Raw genomic sequence first — 14,286 nt, 5'->3', positions numbered from 1 at the left:
CTAGTTATCGATAACCTGATTCTGATTTCCAGTTTTTCCTTTATTTACTGATATAAAAGGACGGGATTTTTTCCATGTTTTCTCACAATTCGTTAATGTTTCTGATAAAAAGTCTTACGTTCCTTATGAAAAATCAACAATCTACTAGTAGCTGGGATCTCTCTCGACATGGTAATATACTTATAATAACATTCAAATTATTGTAAAATATTCCACAAAAAAATTTGTGTTAAGCTAGTCTTAAAACAACTTAATGTTTCCCCGACATACGTTCTAAAACGCCTCACTTGGTGGCGCTGGAGAAACTTTTTGACGGGGCCTCGTACCCAGTTTAACCCCCCCGACCTCCCATAAATCTTTCTATCATACACCTTATTTAAATTGAATAATACAATATATATATATATATATATATATATATATATATATATATATATATATATATATTTATATATACGACCCAAAACAAAATACTAGCTCAAAATTATAGTTTTTTACCTTGTCAAATGACAATGATGAGTCCGTTACTGTTCGTTGAGCTTCACCAATGGCCGTTAGTAATGGCGTACATCCTAGAACGTTAAAATATTTTAAAAAATGTTCATTTTTAAGCCTAAAATTTTACCTGGAAAGTATGCGGCCAATATAATTCCTAGAAATCTAAAAAAATGTTAAAAGTTACGCGGTTAGATACTTAGCACAATTTAGTTCCCATTAGCAATAACTAGAGTGCCCGAAACCCTATTTAAAACGTTCAAAACTTACACACATTATCTTAACAATACTTCTGGCTTAACTTTCTTTTGGAGAATGGCTATTTCGACCGCGTTGCTTAAGATGCTGGGTGAAGATGCTGGGTGAAGATGCTGGGTGAAGAAAGTGGCGCCATCTAACTTAAATATTATATATAAAAATTTAGTAATTTATAAAGTGTTATTAATATTGATATATAATAAACAAATTAGCCTGATATTTATGCTATATATTTAAAAAAGTTTTTGTTCGAAAATATATTTTTATGGTAATCTTGCACCGTAATACATAGATGGCGCTAGTGGGCTTGGAAAGGAGAGATTTTGGCAATTTTTCAGGAGGCGAGTTGCTTAAAATTATCGGTTAGGTTAAATGTTATATTATATTAATTATAAAGTGTTATGAATATTGGTATATATTAAACAAATTAGACTGATATTTATTTTATATATTTTTAACAGCCCAAAAATATATTTTTATGGTAGTGATTTAGTACAATAGATGGCGCTAGTGCGCTTGGAAAGTAGGGATTTTCTTGGAGGCGCGGTAAATTCGAAATGTCAATATAAAATGTTAAGTTATTTATCGTAAACTTTATGCTTTGTATAATAGGAATAATGGCCATCTGGTATAATGAATTCAATACGAGTTCTATGGGAGTCAAAAGAGTTTCAGCAACTAAATATTTGGACACTGATAATCCTGGACTCTGGACATCTGAAGAAGTCTTAAATTTCGAATTAGAGGATGAAGGTCCAAAAGAGTTTCAGCAACTAAATATTTGGACACTGCTGATCCTGGACTCTGGACACCTGAAGAAGTCTTATACTTAGAGATTTATGGTTCGGTGTTGGTCAAACCGAAAATATTCAATACACCTTTTTAACTATTTTTGTTTAACCACTTGTTGATCGACGCTTACACTTTCCCGCCAAAAATTAATATTCAAACATATAATAAACCTAAAGAGTTTAAACACTTGTTAATCGACGCTTACAATTTCTAACGGTCTTCAGAACACATGTTAAATTCGCGCCAAAACTTTAACAACCATATAGCTACCAGGTCATGAACCCTAACGGTTAATTATAAAGGTACAAACTTAAGCCATATATTAATATTCATGTCAAACATAAGTGTACATTAATAAACCTAAAGAGTTTAACCACTTGTTGATTTTTATACACGCGACGCTTACACTTCCCCGCCAAAAATTAATATTCAAACATATAATATAACTACTTGATGATCCTAAACACATGTTACTATCTAATGACCCATAACGGTAATCCACCTAGTTAAACAATACCACGCTCATTAATATGCACCCTTTTTAAAATACTTGCTTACCTACTCTAGTTGATTGACAGGTCAACTAATTAACACCTGTTAATCTCATTAATTATTCAGGTCGCGCGCGCGTGACACGCGCCCGAGGGGGGGGGGCGGAATCGCGATTCCCCGCTTCATTCCCCCCCGTCACGCAGCTGGGGACGCGTGGGGGAAAGCACGCTGCGCCCCCCTCGCGTATCCAGGAATAGGGCACATAACTACTAGCGCGGTCGGTGATAAACCTCCACTGGATACCTCGGTCTCCGTAAAACTCGCGTGCCTCTTGGCTATTTATATTTTCCCAAATAATTTTGAGATCTTCATCACCGCGTTGGAAGGTCTTGGCGTTGTCGGAAAAAATTATATTAGGTATCCCGCGACGGCTGATGAACCTCCGTAGAGCTAGCAGGAATTCGTGGGTTGTCAGAAATGGGACCAGTTCCAAGTGAACGGCCCGTGTAACGGCACAGGTGCATAACAGTATATAACATTTCTCTGATTGTTCCGCTATCTTGACATATAACGGCCCGCAGAAGTCAATTCCCAAGTTCTGGAAGACGCGAGTTCGATCTACCCTTTCTCTCGGTAATGGCCCCATTGGAGCGGCGCCTGGTTTCGCAAGTTGTCTTCGGCATATCATGCAGCCCCTTATGACCCTTTTCGCCAGTTGCCTTCCGGCGATAATCCAGTAGCGACCTCTAGATTGCGTATAGGTGCTCTGTATTCCCGAGTGAAATACTTCGGCGTGGCTCCTGATAATGAATAACTCTGATAATCTCGAGTCCTTCTTCAATATCGCTGGATGTTTTTCATCCTCATTTAGGTTTGACTCTTCCAAGCGACCTCCAACGACCAATATTCCATCTTCATTTAGAAACGGCTTTAGTGTGGCGATAGAGGAATCTTTGTCGATGGTTTCCCCTTTCTCTAACGCCTTGATTTCGGATCCGAAATCAAGTTTTTGCGAGCATCTAATCCAGGAGAATTCGGCATCTTGAATCTCTTCGGCGGTAACAGGCCCAGTTTTTAACGGTTGTCTCTTGACCTTGTGATTGACAAATCGCTTGACATGTATCGTAATTCGGAATATTTTCTTCGCTGAATTGTGCCCCTTTAGGTCTATGATTTTATGTAACCCTCTCTCATCTTTATTCTTGCAGCGGATTACGAGCACTGTTTTTCTTCTTTCCTTCGCGAGTTCTTCTTGGTCTAGTGGTTGATATTTTAGGTCCATAGTGGGCCATTTATATTGCGGCTCCCTTAGAAAGGGTGCTCCTTCCCACCATAGTTCGTTGGTGGTGAGGTCGTTGGCTTTTAACCCTCGTGTTGGGATATCGGCAGGGTTGATAACTCCGGCGCAATGATCCCAACTACGCGGACTGACTAAGGCTTGAATATCGTTAACTCTGTTCTGAACGAATGGTGCCCATTCCTTTTCGCTTCCTCTCACCCAATGGAGCGCAATAGTTGAATCTGTCCACAGATAGATGGGTATGTTTTCGTTATCAAGCGCTTCCTTCACTGTTTTTATTAAGCGGGCTCCAAGGTAGCATCCCATAAGCTCTAGGCGGGGTAAACTTAGTTCCTTGTTTAATGGCGCTACTCTCGCCTTTGACGTTACGAACGAGGTGTAAATGTCGTCGGTCACGGTTACGTAACGAATATAAATTACGGCGGCGAACGCCTTTTGACTCGCGTCGCAAAATCCATGCAGTTCGCTGTGGATGACGTCTCCCCTTCCACTAAAATAGCATCTTTCTAAATTGATATTTCTGATATCTGGCATTTCTTTCTTCCACTGATTATACTGGTCGCAAATTTCTCGGGGTAGATCTTCGTCCCAGTTTGCCCTTTCTTGCCATAGTAACTGTAACATCATCTTGGCTCTGATGGTATAAGGTGCAAGCATGCCTAAGGGGTCGAAAATCTGAGCAACGGCTCCCAATAGTTGACGTTTCGTTCCCTTCGATTCGTTTACGAATTTGGCTATCTTCATTAGATTGAACGAAAAACGGTCCATGGTTGGCATCCATAGTAAGCCTAAGATCTTCTCACCTCCAGAACTGGCTTCTCCTTCTAAACGGATTCCTTTCTCTTCCAAGTCACCTCCCTCTCTGGTCCATCTTTCTCTCAACGTCGGCGAATTTGTCTTCCACTTGCGTAAATTCATATTTGCCCCCTTTAAAATCTCCGTTACCTTGACTAGCTTCTCGTGCGCCTTCTCGTCGTCTTGGCCTCCACTCAAAAGATCATCGACATAAAGATCTTCATTGATGCACTTTACGGCTGCCGGTTCTAAGTCGGCGAATTTTTCAGCGTGTAGGCGGATTGTGGCGGAGAGTAGGAAGGGTGACGTAGTAACACCGAAAGGTACTCTAGCCATTCTTAAGACTTGAAATTGGTCTTCGGCCATTTGACCTTGGTTTTCCCTTACCCAAAGGAATCGTACGAAGTCTCGTTCTTCTTCCGCTAAAGCAACCTGAAGGAAGGCTTTCTCTATGTCGGCCATAATTGCTACTCGGTGCCTTCGGAATCTTATGAGTAAATGAAGAATGTTAGGGTTTTGGTTTGGTCCGCTCGCTAGACACGTGTTTAGGGACAGCTTGCCTTTGGCGTGGGACGAAGCGTCTAGAACTATTCGTAGTTTCGTGGTCGAGCTAGATTCTCTTTTGACGGGTTGATGCGGAATGTAGTAGCAATCGGTGACCTTGGGTTCTTCTTCGTTTACTACTTCTACTATTCCCTTTCTTAGCTGGTCTTCGATAATTTCCTTGTAGTCCAAGTATAGAATTGGATCTCGCTTAAAGGTTTTGATGAGGTTCTTCGTACGGCTCTCTGCAATTTTCCGGTTGCTCGACAATTGACTTTTCGGAACGACCCATGGAAATTTCACATGATATTTTCCGTCCTTAAAGGTGGTTTCTCTTCTGAATTGTTCTAGGACGGCTTCTCCGCTTAGTTTCTTCTCCGGTTGGTCTTGAATCCCCAGTGATTCTAATTCCCAGAACGACCGCAACGTTTTGTTTATCTCAGCAACGTTGTCTTCTAATCCTATCTTCATGCAAATAACCCCGATGTGGTTAACGGGTACGGCTCTCGTCTCTATGGGACCCTGCACGGCCCACCCTAAAATGGTCTCAGTGGCTACTAACGATCCATTAATTCTTTCAATGGGACGGTCAGTGACTACGCCGTAATAGACATCGGCTCCTATTAAAATTCCAATGCTCGAGACGGTGGGCGTGTCTGCCGTTGGTTCATCAGCCAAGATTAAGCTCTTTTCCTTCGCGAAATCTTCGACTTCCTTACAATTAACCAGGGTTGCGGTTTTGCATAAATACGGAACTTCTATCGACTTGATCCGTAGCGCCTTACTAGGATCTGTCTTATTCTCTATAGCTAGGCTGACGACGTTTCTTCGGACTGAGATTGGTGTTTCATTACCGAAATTTTCTATAGAAACAAATTGTTGACCAATTATCGGTAATTTCAGCTTTCGAGATATCTCTTCTTTGATGAAGGACGCTTGACTGCAATTGTCTAATATGCAGCGGACTAGTTCCTTTCTTCCGGGATCTTCGGTGTTTCTGGCAATCGCCCTCGCAGTACCGAGAAGGACTTCCTTATGGCAACCAACCACTGCTGAGACAACGGACTTCGTGGTGGTGAATTCGGAACCACCTGTACCGGAGCTGTCCCCTTTATTGTCGGTAATGACCGACGGAGTCGCACCAGGAGGGGCGTTAGCGAGCGCATCGGACTTGTGGGCGGTGTTTTTCTCGCAGAGAGCGGCGTTGTGCCGACCTTGACAAATTTGGCATTTACGGAATTTCGATGTGCACGCCGAAGCTTTGTGTTGCGTACGTGTGCAGATGAAACATCTTTCCATGGTTTTAATAAGCTTCTTTTTTTCTTCTAAACTGTAGTTACGACAGTTCGCGGTTGCGTGGGCATCGGACTTGCAGAAAATGCAATACATTCTGGGCGTCGAGACGTTGGTATTTAGCGCGGCGGCAGTCACGGATGGTATATTTTCGCCTGGTTGGTACCGCTGGAGTTTACCTTTATCGCGTGAGTCACGTGACGTAAGACTTCGCGGTTTGATTTCATCGCCTTTTAAAATCGCGCACGTTTCACGGCCTTCAACCTCTCTTTTCACAAATCGCACCAACTCGTCTAAATCAAACTCCTTATACGTGTTACAATTCATACTATATCTTAATCGAATGTCATCGGGAAGACACGCGATGATAATTGGGCACAATGAAACACTATTGGCGTCAGTATTGACTCCTAAGGCTTGCAAACTTCTTATATTGGTCTCAATAGAGTTATACAGTTTTCTTAAGGAAACAATGTCTTTAGAGTCCTCCACTCGGGCAAGTTTGCGCATTTTATTCATAAGTTGGTTCACTATCAAATGGGTCTGACCGTATCTTTGTTCTAATAACTGAATAGCAACATCGTAATTCTCATCTGAATCTTCAAACCCTTCTAATAATTCTAAGGCCTCCCCCTCTAAATAGGACAACAAATATCTAAATTTTTCTACATTCCTCAAACCTTGTCTGTTGTGGATAGTCGACTTAAATTGCGACCAAAATCCCGGCCATTTGGTGTATTGTCCTTTGAATTTGTGTAGCACTAACGTGGGAAGTTTTGACTCCACTACGAGAACTGATTCGGTCCTAACGGTGGATTCGGTCACGGCTGGAGAATGTTCCCGGTCGACTGCGGTTGATCTCGTCATGCTGGCGGCTCCTAGCTACCGAAGTCTTCTTTCGGCTCTTCTTTCGGCTAGATGAATGTTGTCTTCGTACGTCCTAGATTTGTGTTCTTTCTTGATTTCATCTTCGTCGTCGGGTAAAAGTCCGTCGATTTGTTGGTTTAATTCTCGGAGTTGGCTCCTTTTCAATAAGAGCAAGGAAAGCTGATCGGCTATATCTTCGGCGTCGGCGTCTTCATCTTTAATCAGCGTTTCCAACGTTTTTATATTGGTAGTCGTATAACTTCTGGTAATGGTTCGGATGGCCCTTACCCTGACTAATTCGGCTGCGTTTGAATCGGTCATGTTTCACTTCGGAATCTCGTATCACGGCTACCGATTATTAAACGCGCGGAAAGTTCTATAGTTCCTAGATCCCGGGTTTCGGCACCAAAATGTGGAATTTTGAATACTCCACTTTGGACGGGTGGGGTGGGATATAAATTTGTTTGGGAGAGCTAATCTTCGATACACTCGAGCCGACTGAAAAACTCGAGGATCTTAATCGCGTTTAATGTTCGGGAAAAATGAAAACGACTGGCTTAAGAATGAAACAAACTAACTTTTATTTACATCAAATTGCTAATAATAGTGACCACTCGGGTCCGGTCCAACAAAAACTCTGCCTTACTCCAAAAGCCCATCTTTTTCATACGGGGCGAGGGCTTTCCGTGGCGCCTCGTCATCGTGGAAAAACCCCAGAAGGGGGACAGAAACCGCATTTCCAAACAAGCGGCCAAGCTAGGACCGTAACTAAAGGGATTAACGCTCTCGGAAGATCCCCACTCCCTTCATTTTATTCGAAACCTCTATTCGCCCTTTACCCCGATTGGTTAAATAACGTTTATCGGTTGTTGTAATAGCCATAAAAAGATCAAAATATTGTCGAATACCAAATGATCATTAAGAGATAGTTCAGAAAATACACCGTCAGATTTTGAACTAACCTAATTTAGGCTGGAAGGATTTTCTAATTATGAAACGTTTCACTCACTACCCGGGTAGCAAAATTTCGTTAATTAACGGTTGTAAAACAGTTACAAACTTGTTGTTAAAGAAACGTTATGAAATCGTCAACAATGTCCGGCAATAAAACGACAGATAAAACGGGTGAAAAAACGTTATGAACAACTTTATACTCACCAAATATCCACGATATTAATTTTACCGTCTTTAGAACGTCTCTATTAAAACGTTTTAGTAACGTGATACCAATTTAAACAAAAACGTTATGAATCCGTTGAAAATGTCTCGCAAAAAAACGATGTTTAAAACGGTTAAAGAAACGGCACACTCACAGAATAACGACGATATTTTATTTTACGGCTTTTAAACGTTACTTGTATAACGTTTTAAATACAATAAAAAACCATAAAATGAAATTTACAAAAACTTTTTTTTAACTTTAAACAACAAAATATTTTTTTGCGAAAGTTATTTCACTTAACCACAGTTCACCCTGTGGTAGGTTTTAACATCAAATGCTAGTTAATAAAATCAAATGATTGCTTTTAACACTAGGCGTATTTTATAGAAGGCACTTTTGTTTCAATTTACATCAGATACATTGTGTCTATTTTTATATCAGGTACCTTGTCTCTTTTTAACATAAGCTACTTATTTGTTTATTTAAGTATCAGATCCTTTTTATGAAGATTTTAATATCAGGTTACTTTTTATATAACTTTTAAAACGAGGTAGTTTCTATTTAGACGACAAAACTTCTTTCTAGGTTGAGGTCAATATGGTACTCGTTATCACGGCATGCACATTTTAACCATAACAAAACACTTTACCAAAATCAATCTTAGATAAATGGAATCGTTAGTATAAATGCAGAAAAACTAAACGATTAGCTAGTTGAGATCAAATTTTGAATTTCTTAAATATAAATATTTTTGCAGAGCAAATATTCTTAAAACAATTATCTATTAAAACAAACTTTTATAAAAAAATGACATAGAAATTGTCCATTCACGTGGCGTTTCAAAAAGTTTTGGTATGATTTAATAAACATACTAAAAAAAATAGCGACAGTCTTGTACGCCTAATTAAATATTTAAAAAAAAACACATAACCAAAACAAGAATCTTGCAATAAGCCTGGTTTTATCTAGCCCATGTTTAATAAGAGCTCGAGAGCTTCAGCATTAGCTGTCTTTGCTGCATTTTCAGTAGGATCTGTTGGTTCTTTCGATTCAGTCAAAGATGATTCTGAAGTTACTGTAGAGCTCACGGGGGTACTAGAAAGCTGTTTTCGGCTCTTCAAACGAGTCTTGGAATATTTTAACCAGTCTTTAATCGCAGCTGCAATTAAAAACTCATCCGCTTTGTTAAAGCACTCGTTTGACCGTACTGCAGCTATAAAACAAAAAATTAACTTGCAAAAATATTTTATCTAAGAACGGCAGTTGATTAAAATTACCAATAACAACATCTTTCAGAAGTAGGGTTTTAAATTATTTGAATGTCGAGAATCAAAAACATCAAATATGGGTTAATCCATTCATTTTATAATAAATTTAACTGACCAACCACATTATTTAACCCCTTCAAAGCTCTTAATTTCACAGTTTGTATGTTTAACGATTATTTACTTTGAAATAACGTATTACTTAATTTGTGCTATGTTAATGTTTTACTTCTAAAAATAAGACGTAATTTTATGTTTCCTTATTTTGACGATTGTTAACTTTAAGTGTATTAGCCCGCTGGTACCTTGTACTGTTTTAATGCACTCAAATAAAAAATTCAACTCAATTGTTTTCAATACAAATTGTTCACGGTTTTACCGTTGTTAATTTTTGAACATTACGTCGTACACGAAAAGTTTCAATAGGCAAGTTGTAGAGCATACTCGAAAACCTTTAATGGAATTGGTATGAAATAAATCGGACATTTCGTCACTAAAACAATTGATCATGGAAAACAAAGAAGCTGGTACTACCACGTATCGTTCAAAACCTAACACTTCCAAAAACGTAAAAAATATCCATGGATAAATGGTTAACCGCAATTTTTATGATTAATCGAAATTTTGCCAGTTAATTTATCTGTTACGCCGATCTCTATATGGATATCTAATGCTTTATTAGTTTCGATTCGTAAACGTGATAGGCTTGCGAAACTGATAAAAAGTCAACCTTTTAATCTAAATTTAAAATCTTTTTATATTGAATATAGAAATAAATTAACTAATTTGGTTAGAACTGTCAAGTATAAATATTTTAGAAAAAAAAGATTCAAAATGGTAACGGTGATGCTAAAAAAATATGGAATACAATTAATGTAGCTACAAATAATGTTAAAAAATATGTACAAATAAAGAAGATAGAAAAAAACGGAGAATGCTTATTTGCAAAAGATAGTCTTAAACAAATTGCTAATGTCTTCAATGAATATTTTATTACTATTGGACCTAAATTTGCTAAAGACATTAGCGATAGATCTTATTTAATTGAAAATTGTATTACTTACCTAAATTCACTCATTTAAAAAAATAATTTATTTTTCCAACCGACCATACCAAGAGATATTGAAAATATTATATCTAACCTAAAAAAATTGAGTTCTAGTGGTTTTGATAACATTAACATAAAAAGCTAAAAATAATTAACCAAAATATATCTACACAACTTCCCCACATTATTAATTTATTATTATTAACGGGCACGTTTCCTACAATCTTTAAAAAGACTGCAATAATAACAATTTATAAAGCTGACGATAGAACAAACATTGAAAATTATAGACTGATCTCACTGTTGAGTAATATCTCCAAGATATTTGAAAAAATGATTAAAACGTATCTCGTCAATTTTCTTAATTCAACGAACTTCTTTTCTAAAAATCAATATGGTTTCAGGAAAAACTTAGTACTAATGATGCAATAATCCAGGTCACAAAAAATTATACAATTCAATTGATAAAAAATAAAAAAACTATTGGTGTTTTTTTAGGTTTAAAAAAAGCGTTCGATACGGTTTCTCATCCCATTTTACTCAAGAAACTAGAACATGCCGGTATTAGGGGCATTGCTCTAAATTGGTTTAAAAGCTATTTATGTGATCGTAAAGTTGTAGTTAAAATTTCCGATAATTACAGTGAACCGTGTTTTTAATTTCTATTTCTAATATATATTAATGAATTGTGTGATATTGAAATTGATGGGAATCAAATATCTTACACTGATGATACCACTATTATATTAGAAGATACTACTTGGCCTGAAGTATTTCATAAAGTACAATTGGCTTTAAATAAAATCTAAGCTATCCTAAATTCACATTTTTTTACTCTAAATTTAAAAAAAAAACTAAATATATCTGCTTTTCAAGTAGAACGCCTACTGATTTGCTAAATAAAATAATAATCGAAAGAAATAGGTGTATACAATGTAATACTAATTGTTTGGATGTTGAACGTGTTTATAATATAAAATATTTGGGTATCATCATCGATGAAAATATTAAATGGAAAAATCACATTTATTCTATAGTTAAACCATTACGGTGTTCTATGTATAAATTTGGCATACTCCGTGGATTTCTATCTTTTCGTTGGCTTAGACTCGTTTATTTTTCTCCAATACATACAATCTTAACGTATGGCATTTTGGGTTGGGGTGGAACGTTTGAAACAATTTTACAACCTTTAGACATTATGCAAAGAAAAATATTAAGAATTTGCGTAAGGGGGAAGACTACTGTGGCCATTGTCTACTTTCGCGCTATTTCAAGCTGAATTTTTTAAATTTTGTATTGTAACTCTTGTTTAGTGCCTAAAATAATATTTACAATTTTAAATTTAAAAGTAATTAAGTTATTACGTTTCATTTCGGACCCCCGGAGCTAAACAAGTTGGGCAAGTGCCCAAACTACCCTTTAGATAGAACCTTATATCTCGTTAACTATTAATATTAGAATTATCAAAATTATTTTAAGCACTAGAGGAAGGTTCCGCCTTATAAGAAAAATATAATTAAATTATGTAATTGTTAAAACAGAAACGTTCAGCTTGAACGAAAAAATGGCTTTTACTGTATTCTTCCCCCTTAAGAGCAGACCGGTTAGAATCCCGATATCTATATTATAAAAACCACTTCGTCGTCGTCGTCGTCGTTCGAGCTTTTGGTTGGTCAGTAAGGAAGGCGAAGGAGGGCCGGCGAGGAAAAATCGACCCGCGGAACAAAGGGAAACCGAGACTGCCTTTGGCTTCGCTACTGAGGTTGTTCGACTATCTATTTTGAGCTTTTGGTTAGTCAGTAAGGAAGGCGAAGGCGGGCTGGCGAGGGAAAAACAACCCGCGGAACATAGGGAAAGCGAGAATGCCTTTGGCTTCGTTACTGAGGTGGTTCGACTATCTATTTTCTCAAAATCGGTCGTCCCTGAGAGTTGGGCCGTGTTTGTCCCAACACGCAATACACCCGAAATTTTCTCTCCGTTTCCGCGGCGAATTTCGGAGGGTTGGGGGAATCGTATGGGGTAGTTTCAGAAGGCCTGTTAGTTCCGGGAACGGGGAGGGGCGGGGGTTTCGGGATAGTTCGTACGTTAGTCCCGTGGCCTTCATACATTAGCCATTGGATACAGGGAGTTTAAAGGGGTACAGGGGGGTTTGGTACGACTCTGAGTTTGAGTTATTTTTGCGGGGAAAAGGGTACCACGGTAATTATCACAAGGGAAAATTATCACATGGGAAAAAGGGGGAGGAAGGGCTTTACTGGGGTGGTTTTACTATAGGGAAAAGGGTACCACGGTAATTATCACACGGGAAAAAGGGGGAGGTGGGTACCACGGTAATTATCACATGGGAAAAAGGGGGAGGCGGGTCCAACGGTAATTATCACACGGGAAAAAGGGGATGAACGGTAATTATCAAAAGGGAAAAAAAGGGGAGGTATGGCCTTACTGGGGTGGTTCTCCTTTGGAGAAAAGGGTACCATGGACATTATCGCATGTGAAAGGGGGAAGGGGGCCTTACGGGGGGAGATTGACTCGAAACACACAACTGGCTGAGTGCCCGCCTGTAAGGCGGGCTTCTCGGTTAGTATTTTATATAAACGATTTAGAGTCTTCTGTCTCAAACAATTATACGCGAAAGAAATTCTGCTGTATACTTTTAAAATGAGATAAACATTAGTTCCACCCAATGTATATAAGACGCGTTATATTTATAGTGAAAATGTAGAAATTGAAAAAAATTTCTAAAGAAATTGGCCGAAAATATTAACATACTTAGGCCCTAAATTATACAATCAGTGAAATCGAACTATAAAAGAATGTGAAACTTAATCTTTATTTAAAACTAAAATTATAGCATGGTCAATTGATACCGATACATATAAATTGTATGTAAAATATTTTCTGTTTGTAATTCCCTCAGTTCAAAGATATTTGTTTACTTTGGTTGTTAAGCCGAATTAATCTATATGTTTTATTATGTAACCCTCGCCACGCTCAAGCAATCTTTGCTTCTGTGGCATTTTTGGGTGATGTATTAATTACTAAAATTTTTCTTGTGTTTAGAATAAATTATAAAATTATTATTATATCATTATTATAAATGAAGACACCATGTTTTTTATATTTTATAAGTAAAATTACTGTTTTTTAATTTACATATTGGCGCAAAATATAAAAGTAGTGGCGCCTAATAGCGCAAATTAGCGCATAATTAAAGGCTATTTTGGGAAACTAAATAATAAAATAATATTTTCCCATTTTTACCTAGCTTCTGTACAAGTTAAAATACTATTTTTAATTATTTCTTAATTTCCATGTTGGCGCAAAATTTAAAAGTGGTGGCGCCTAATAGCGCGTAATTATAGGCTATTTTGGGAAACTAAATAATAACATAATAATTTTTCCATTTTAACGTAGCTTTTGTATTAGAAGTTAAAATGCTATTTTTAATTATTTCCTAACTTCTATGTTGGTGCAAAATTTAAAAGTGGTGGCGCCTTATAGCGCGTAATTGGCGCGTAGTTATAGGCTATTTTGGGAAACTAAATAATAAAATAATATTTTTCCATTTTTACCTAGCTTCTGTACAAGTTAAAATAGTATTATTAATTATTTCCTAATTTCTATGTTGGCGCAAAATTTTAAAGTGGTGGCGCCTTATAGCGCGTAATTGGCGCGTTATTAAAGGCTATTTTGGGAAACTTAATAATAAAAATATATTTTACCATTTTTACGTAGCTTCTGCATTACAAGTTAAGATTATATTTTTAATTATTTCCTAAATTCCACGTTGGCGCAAAATTTTAAAGTGCTTGCGCCTAATAGCGCGTAATTGGCGCGTAATTATAGGCTATTTAGGAAACTAAATATTAATATTGTCATTCTGCGTTAAGTTAGCTCGCCGGGTTTCAAATTGATTTTGAGACCGGTGCAGAAAACTTCGAAATAAAATATCGTTGGCGCGTAATAGCGCGTG

General features: G+C 37.5%; 1 protein-coding gene across 1 annotated transcript; it reads right to left on the bottom strand.

Moving 5' to 3' along the window:
• Nucleotides 1-1,755: 1,755 nt before the first annotated feature.
• Nucleotides 1,756-6,835, bottom strand: LOC149926301 (uncharacterized). The gene is made up of 2 exons (XM_090159318.1): nt 2,341-6,835; nt 1,756-1,763 (listed from the first exon to the last, which is right to left on the bottom strand). Exons 1-2 carry the CDS (start codon nt 6,833-6,835, stop codon nt 1,756-1,758), a joined length of 4,503 nt encoding a protein of 1,500 aa, XP_090015444.1.
• Between the last annotated feature and the right edge of the window lie 7,451 nt (nt 6,836-14,286).

This window comes from Leiobunum rupestre, chromosome 9 (genome assembly GCF_980474605.1).
Source record: "Leiobunum rupestre chromosome 9, qqLeiRupe1.1.hap1, whole genome shotgun sequence".
NCBI lineage: Eukaryota > Metazoa > Arthropoda > Arachnida > Opiliones > Sclerosomatidae > Leiobunum > Leiobunum rupestre.
Note: the sequence above shows the minus strand (reverse complement) of the source record. Positions and strands in the feature narration are given on the sequence as shown.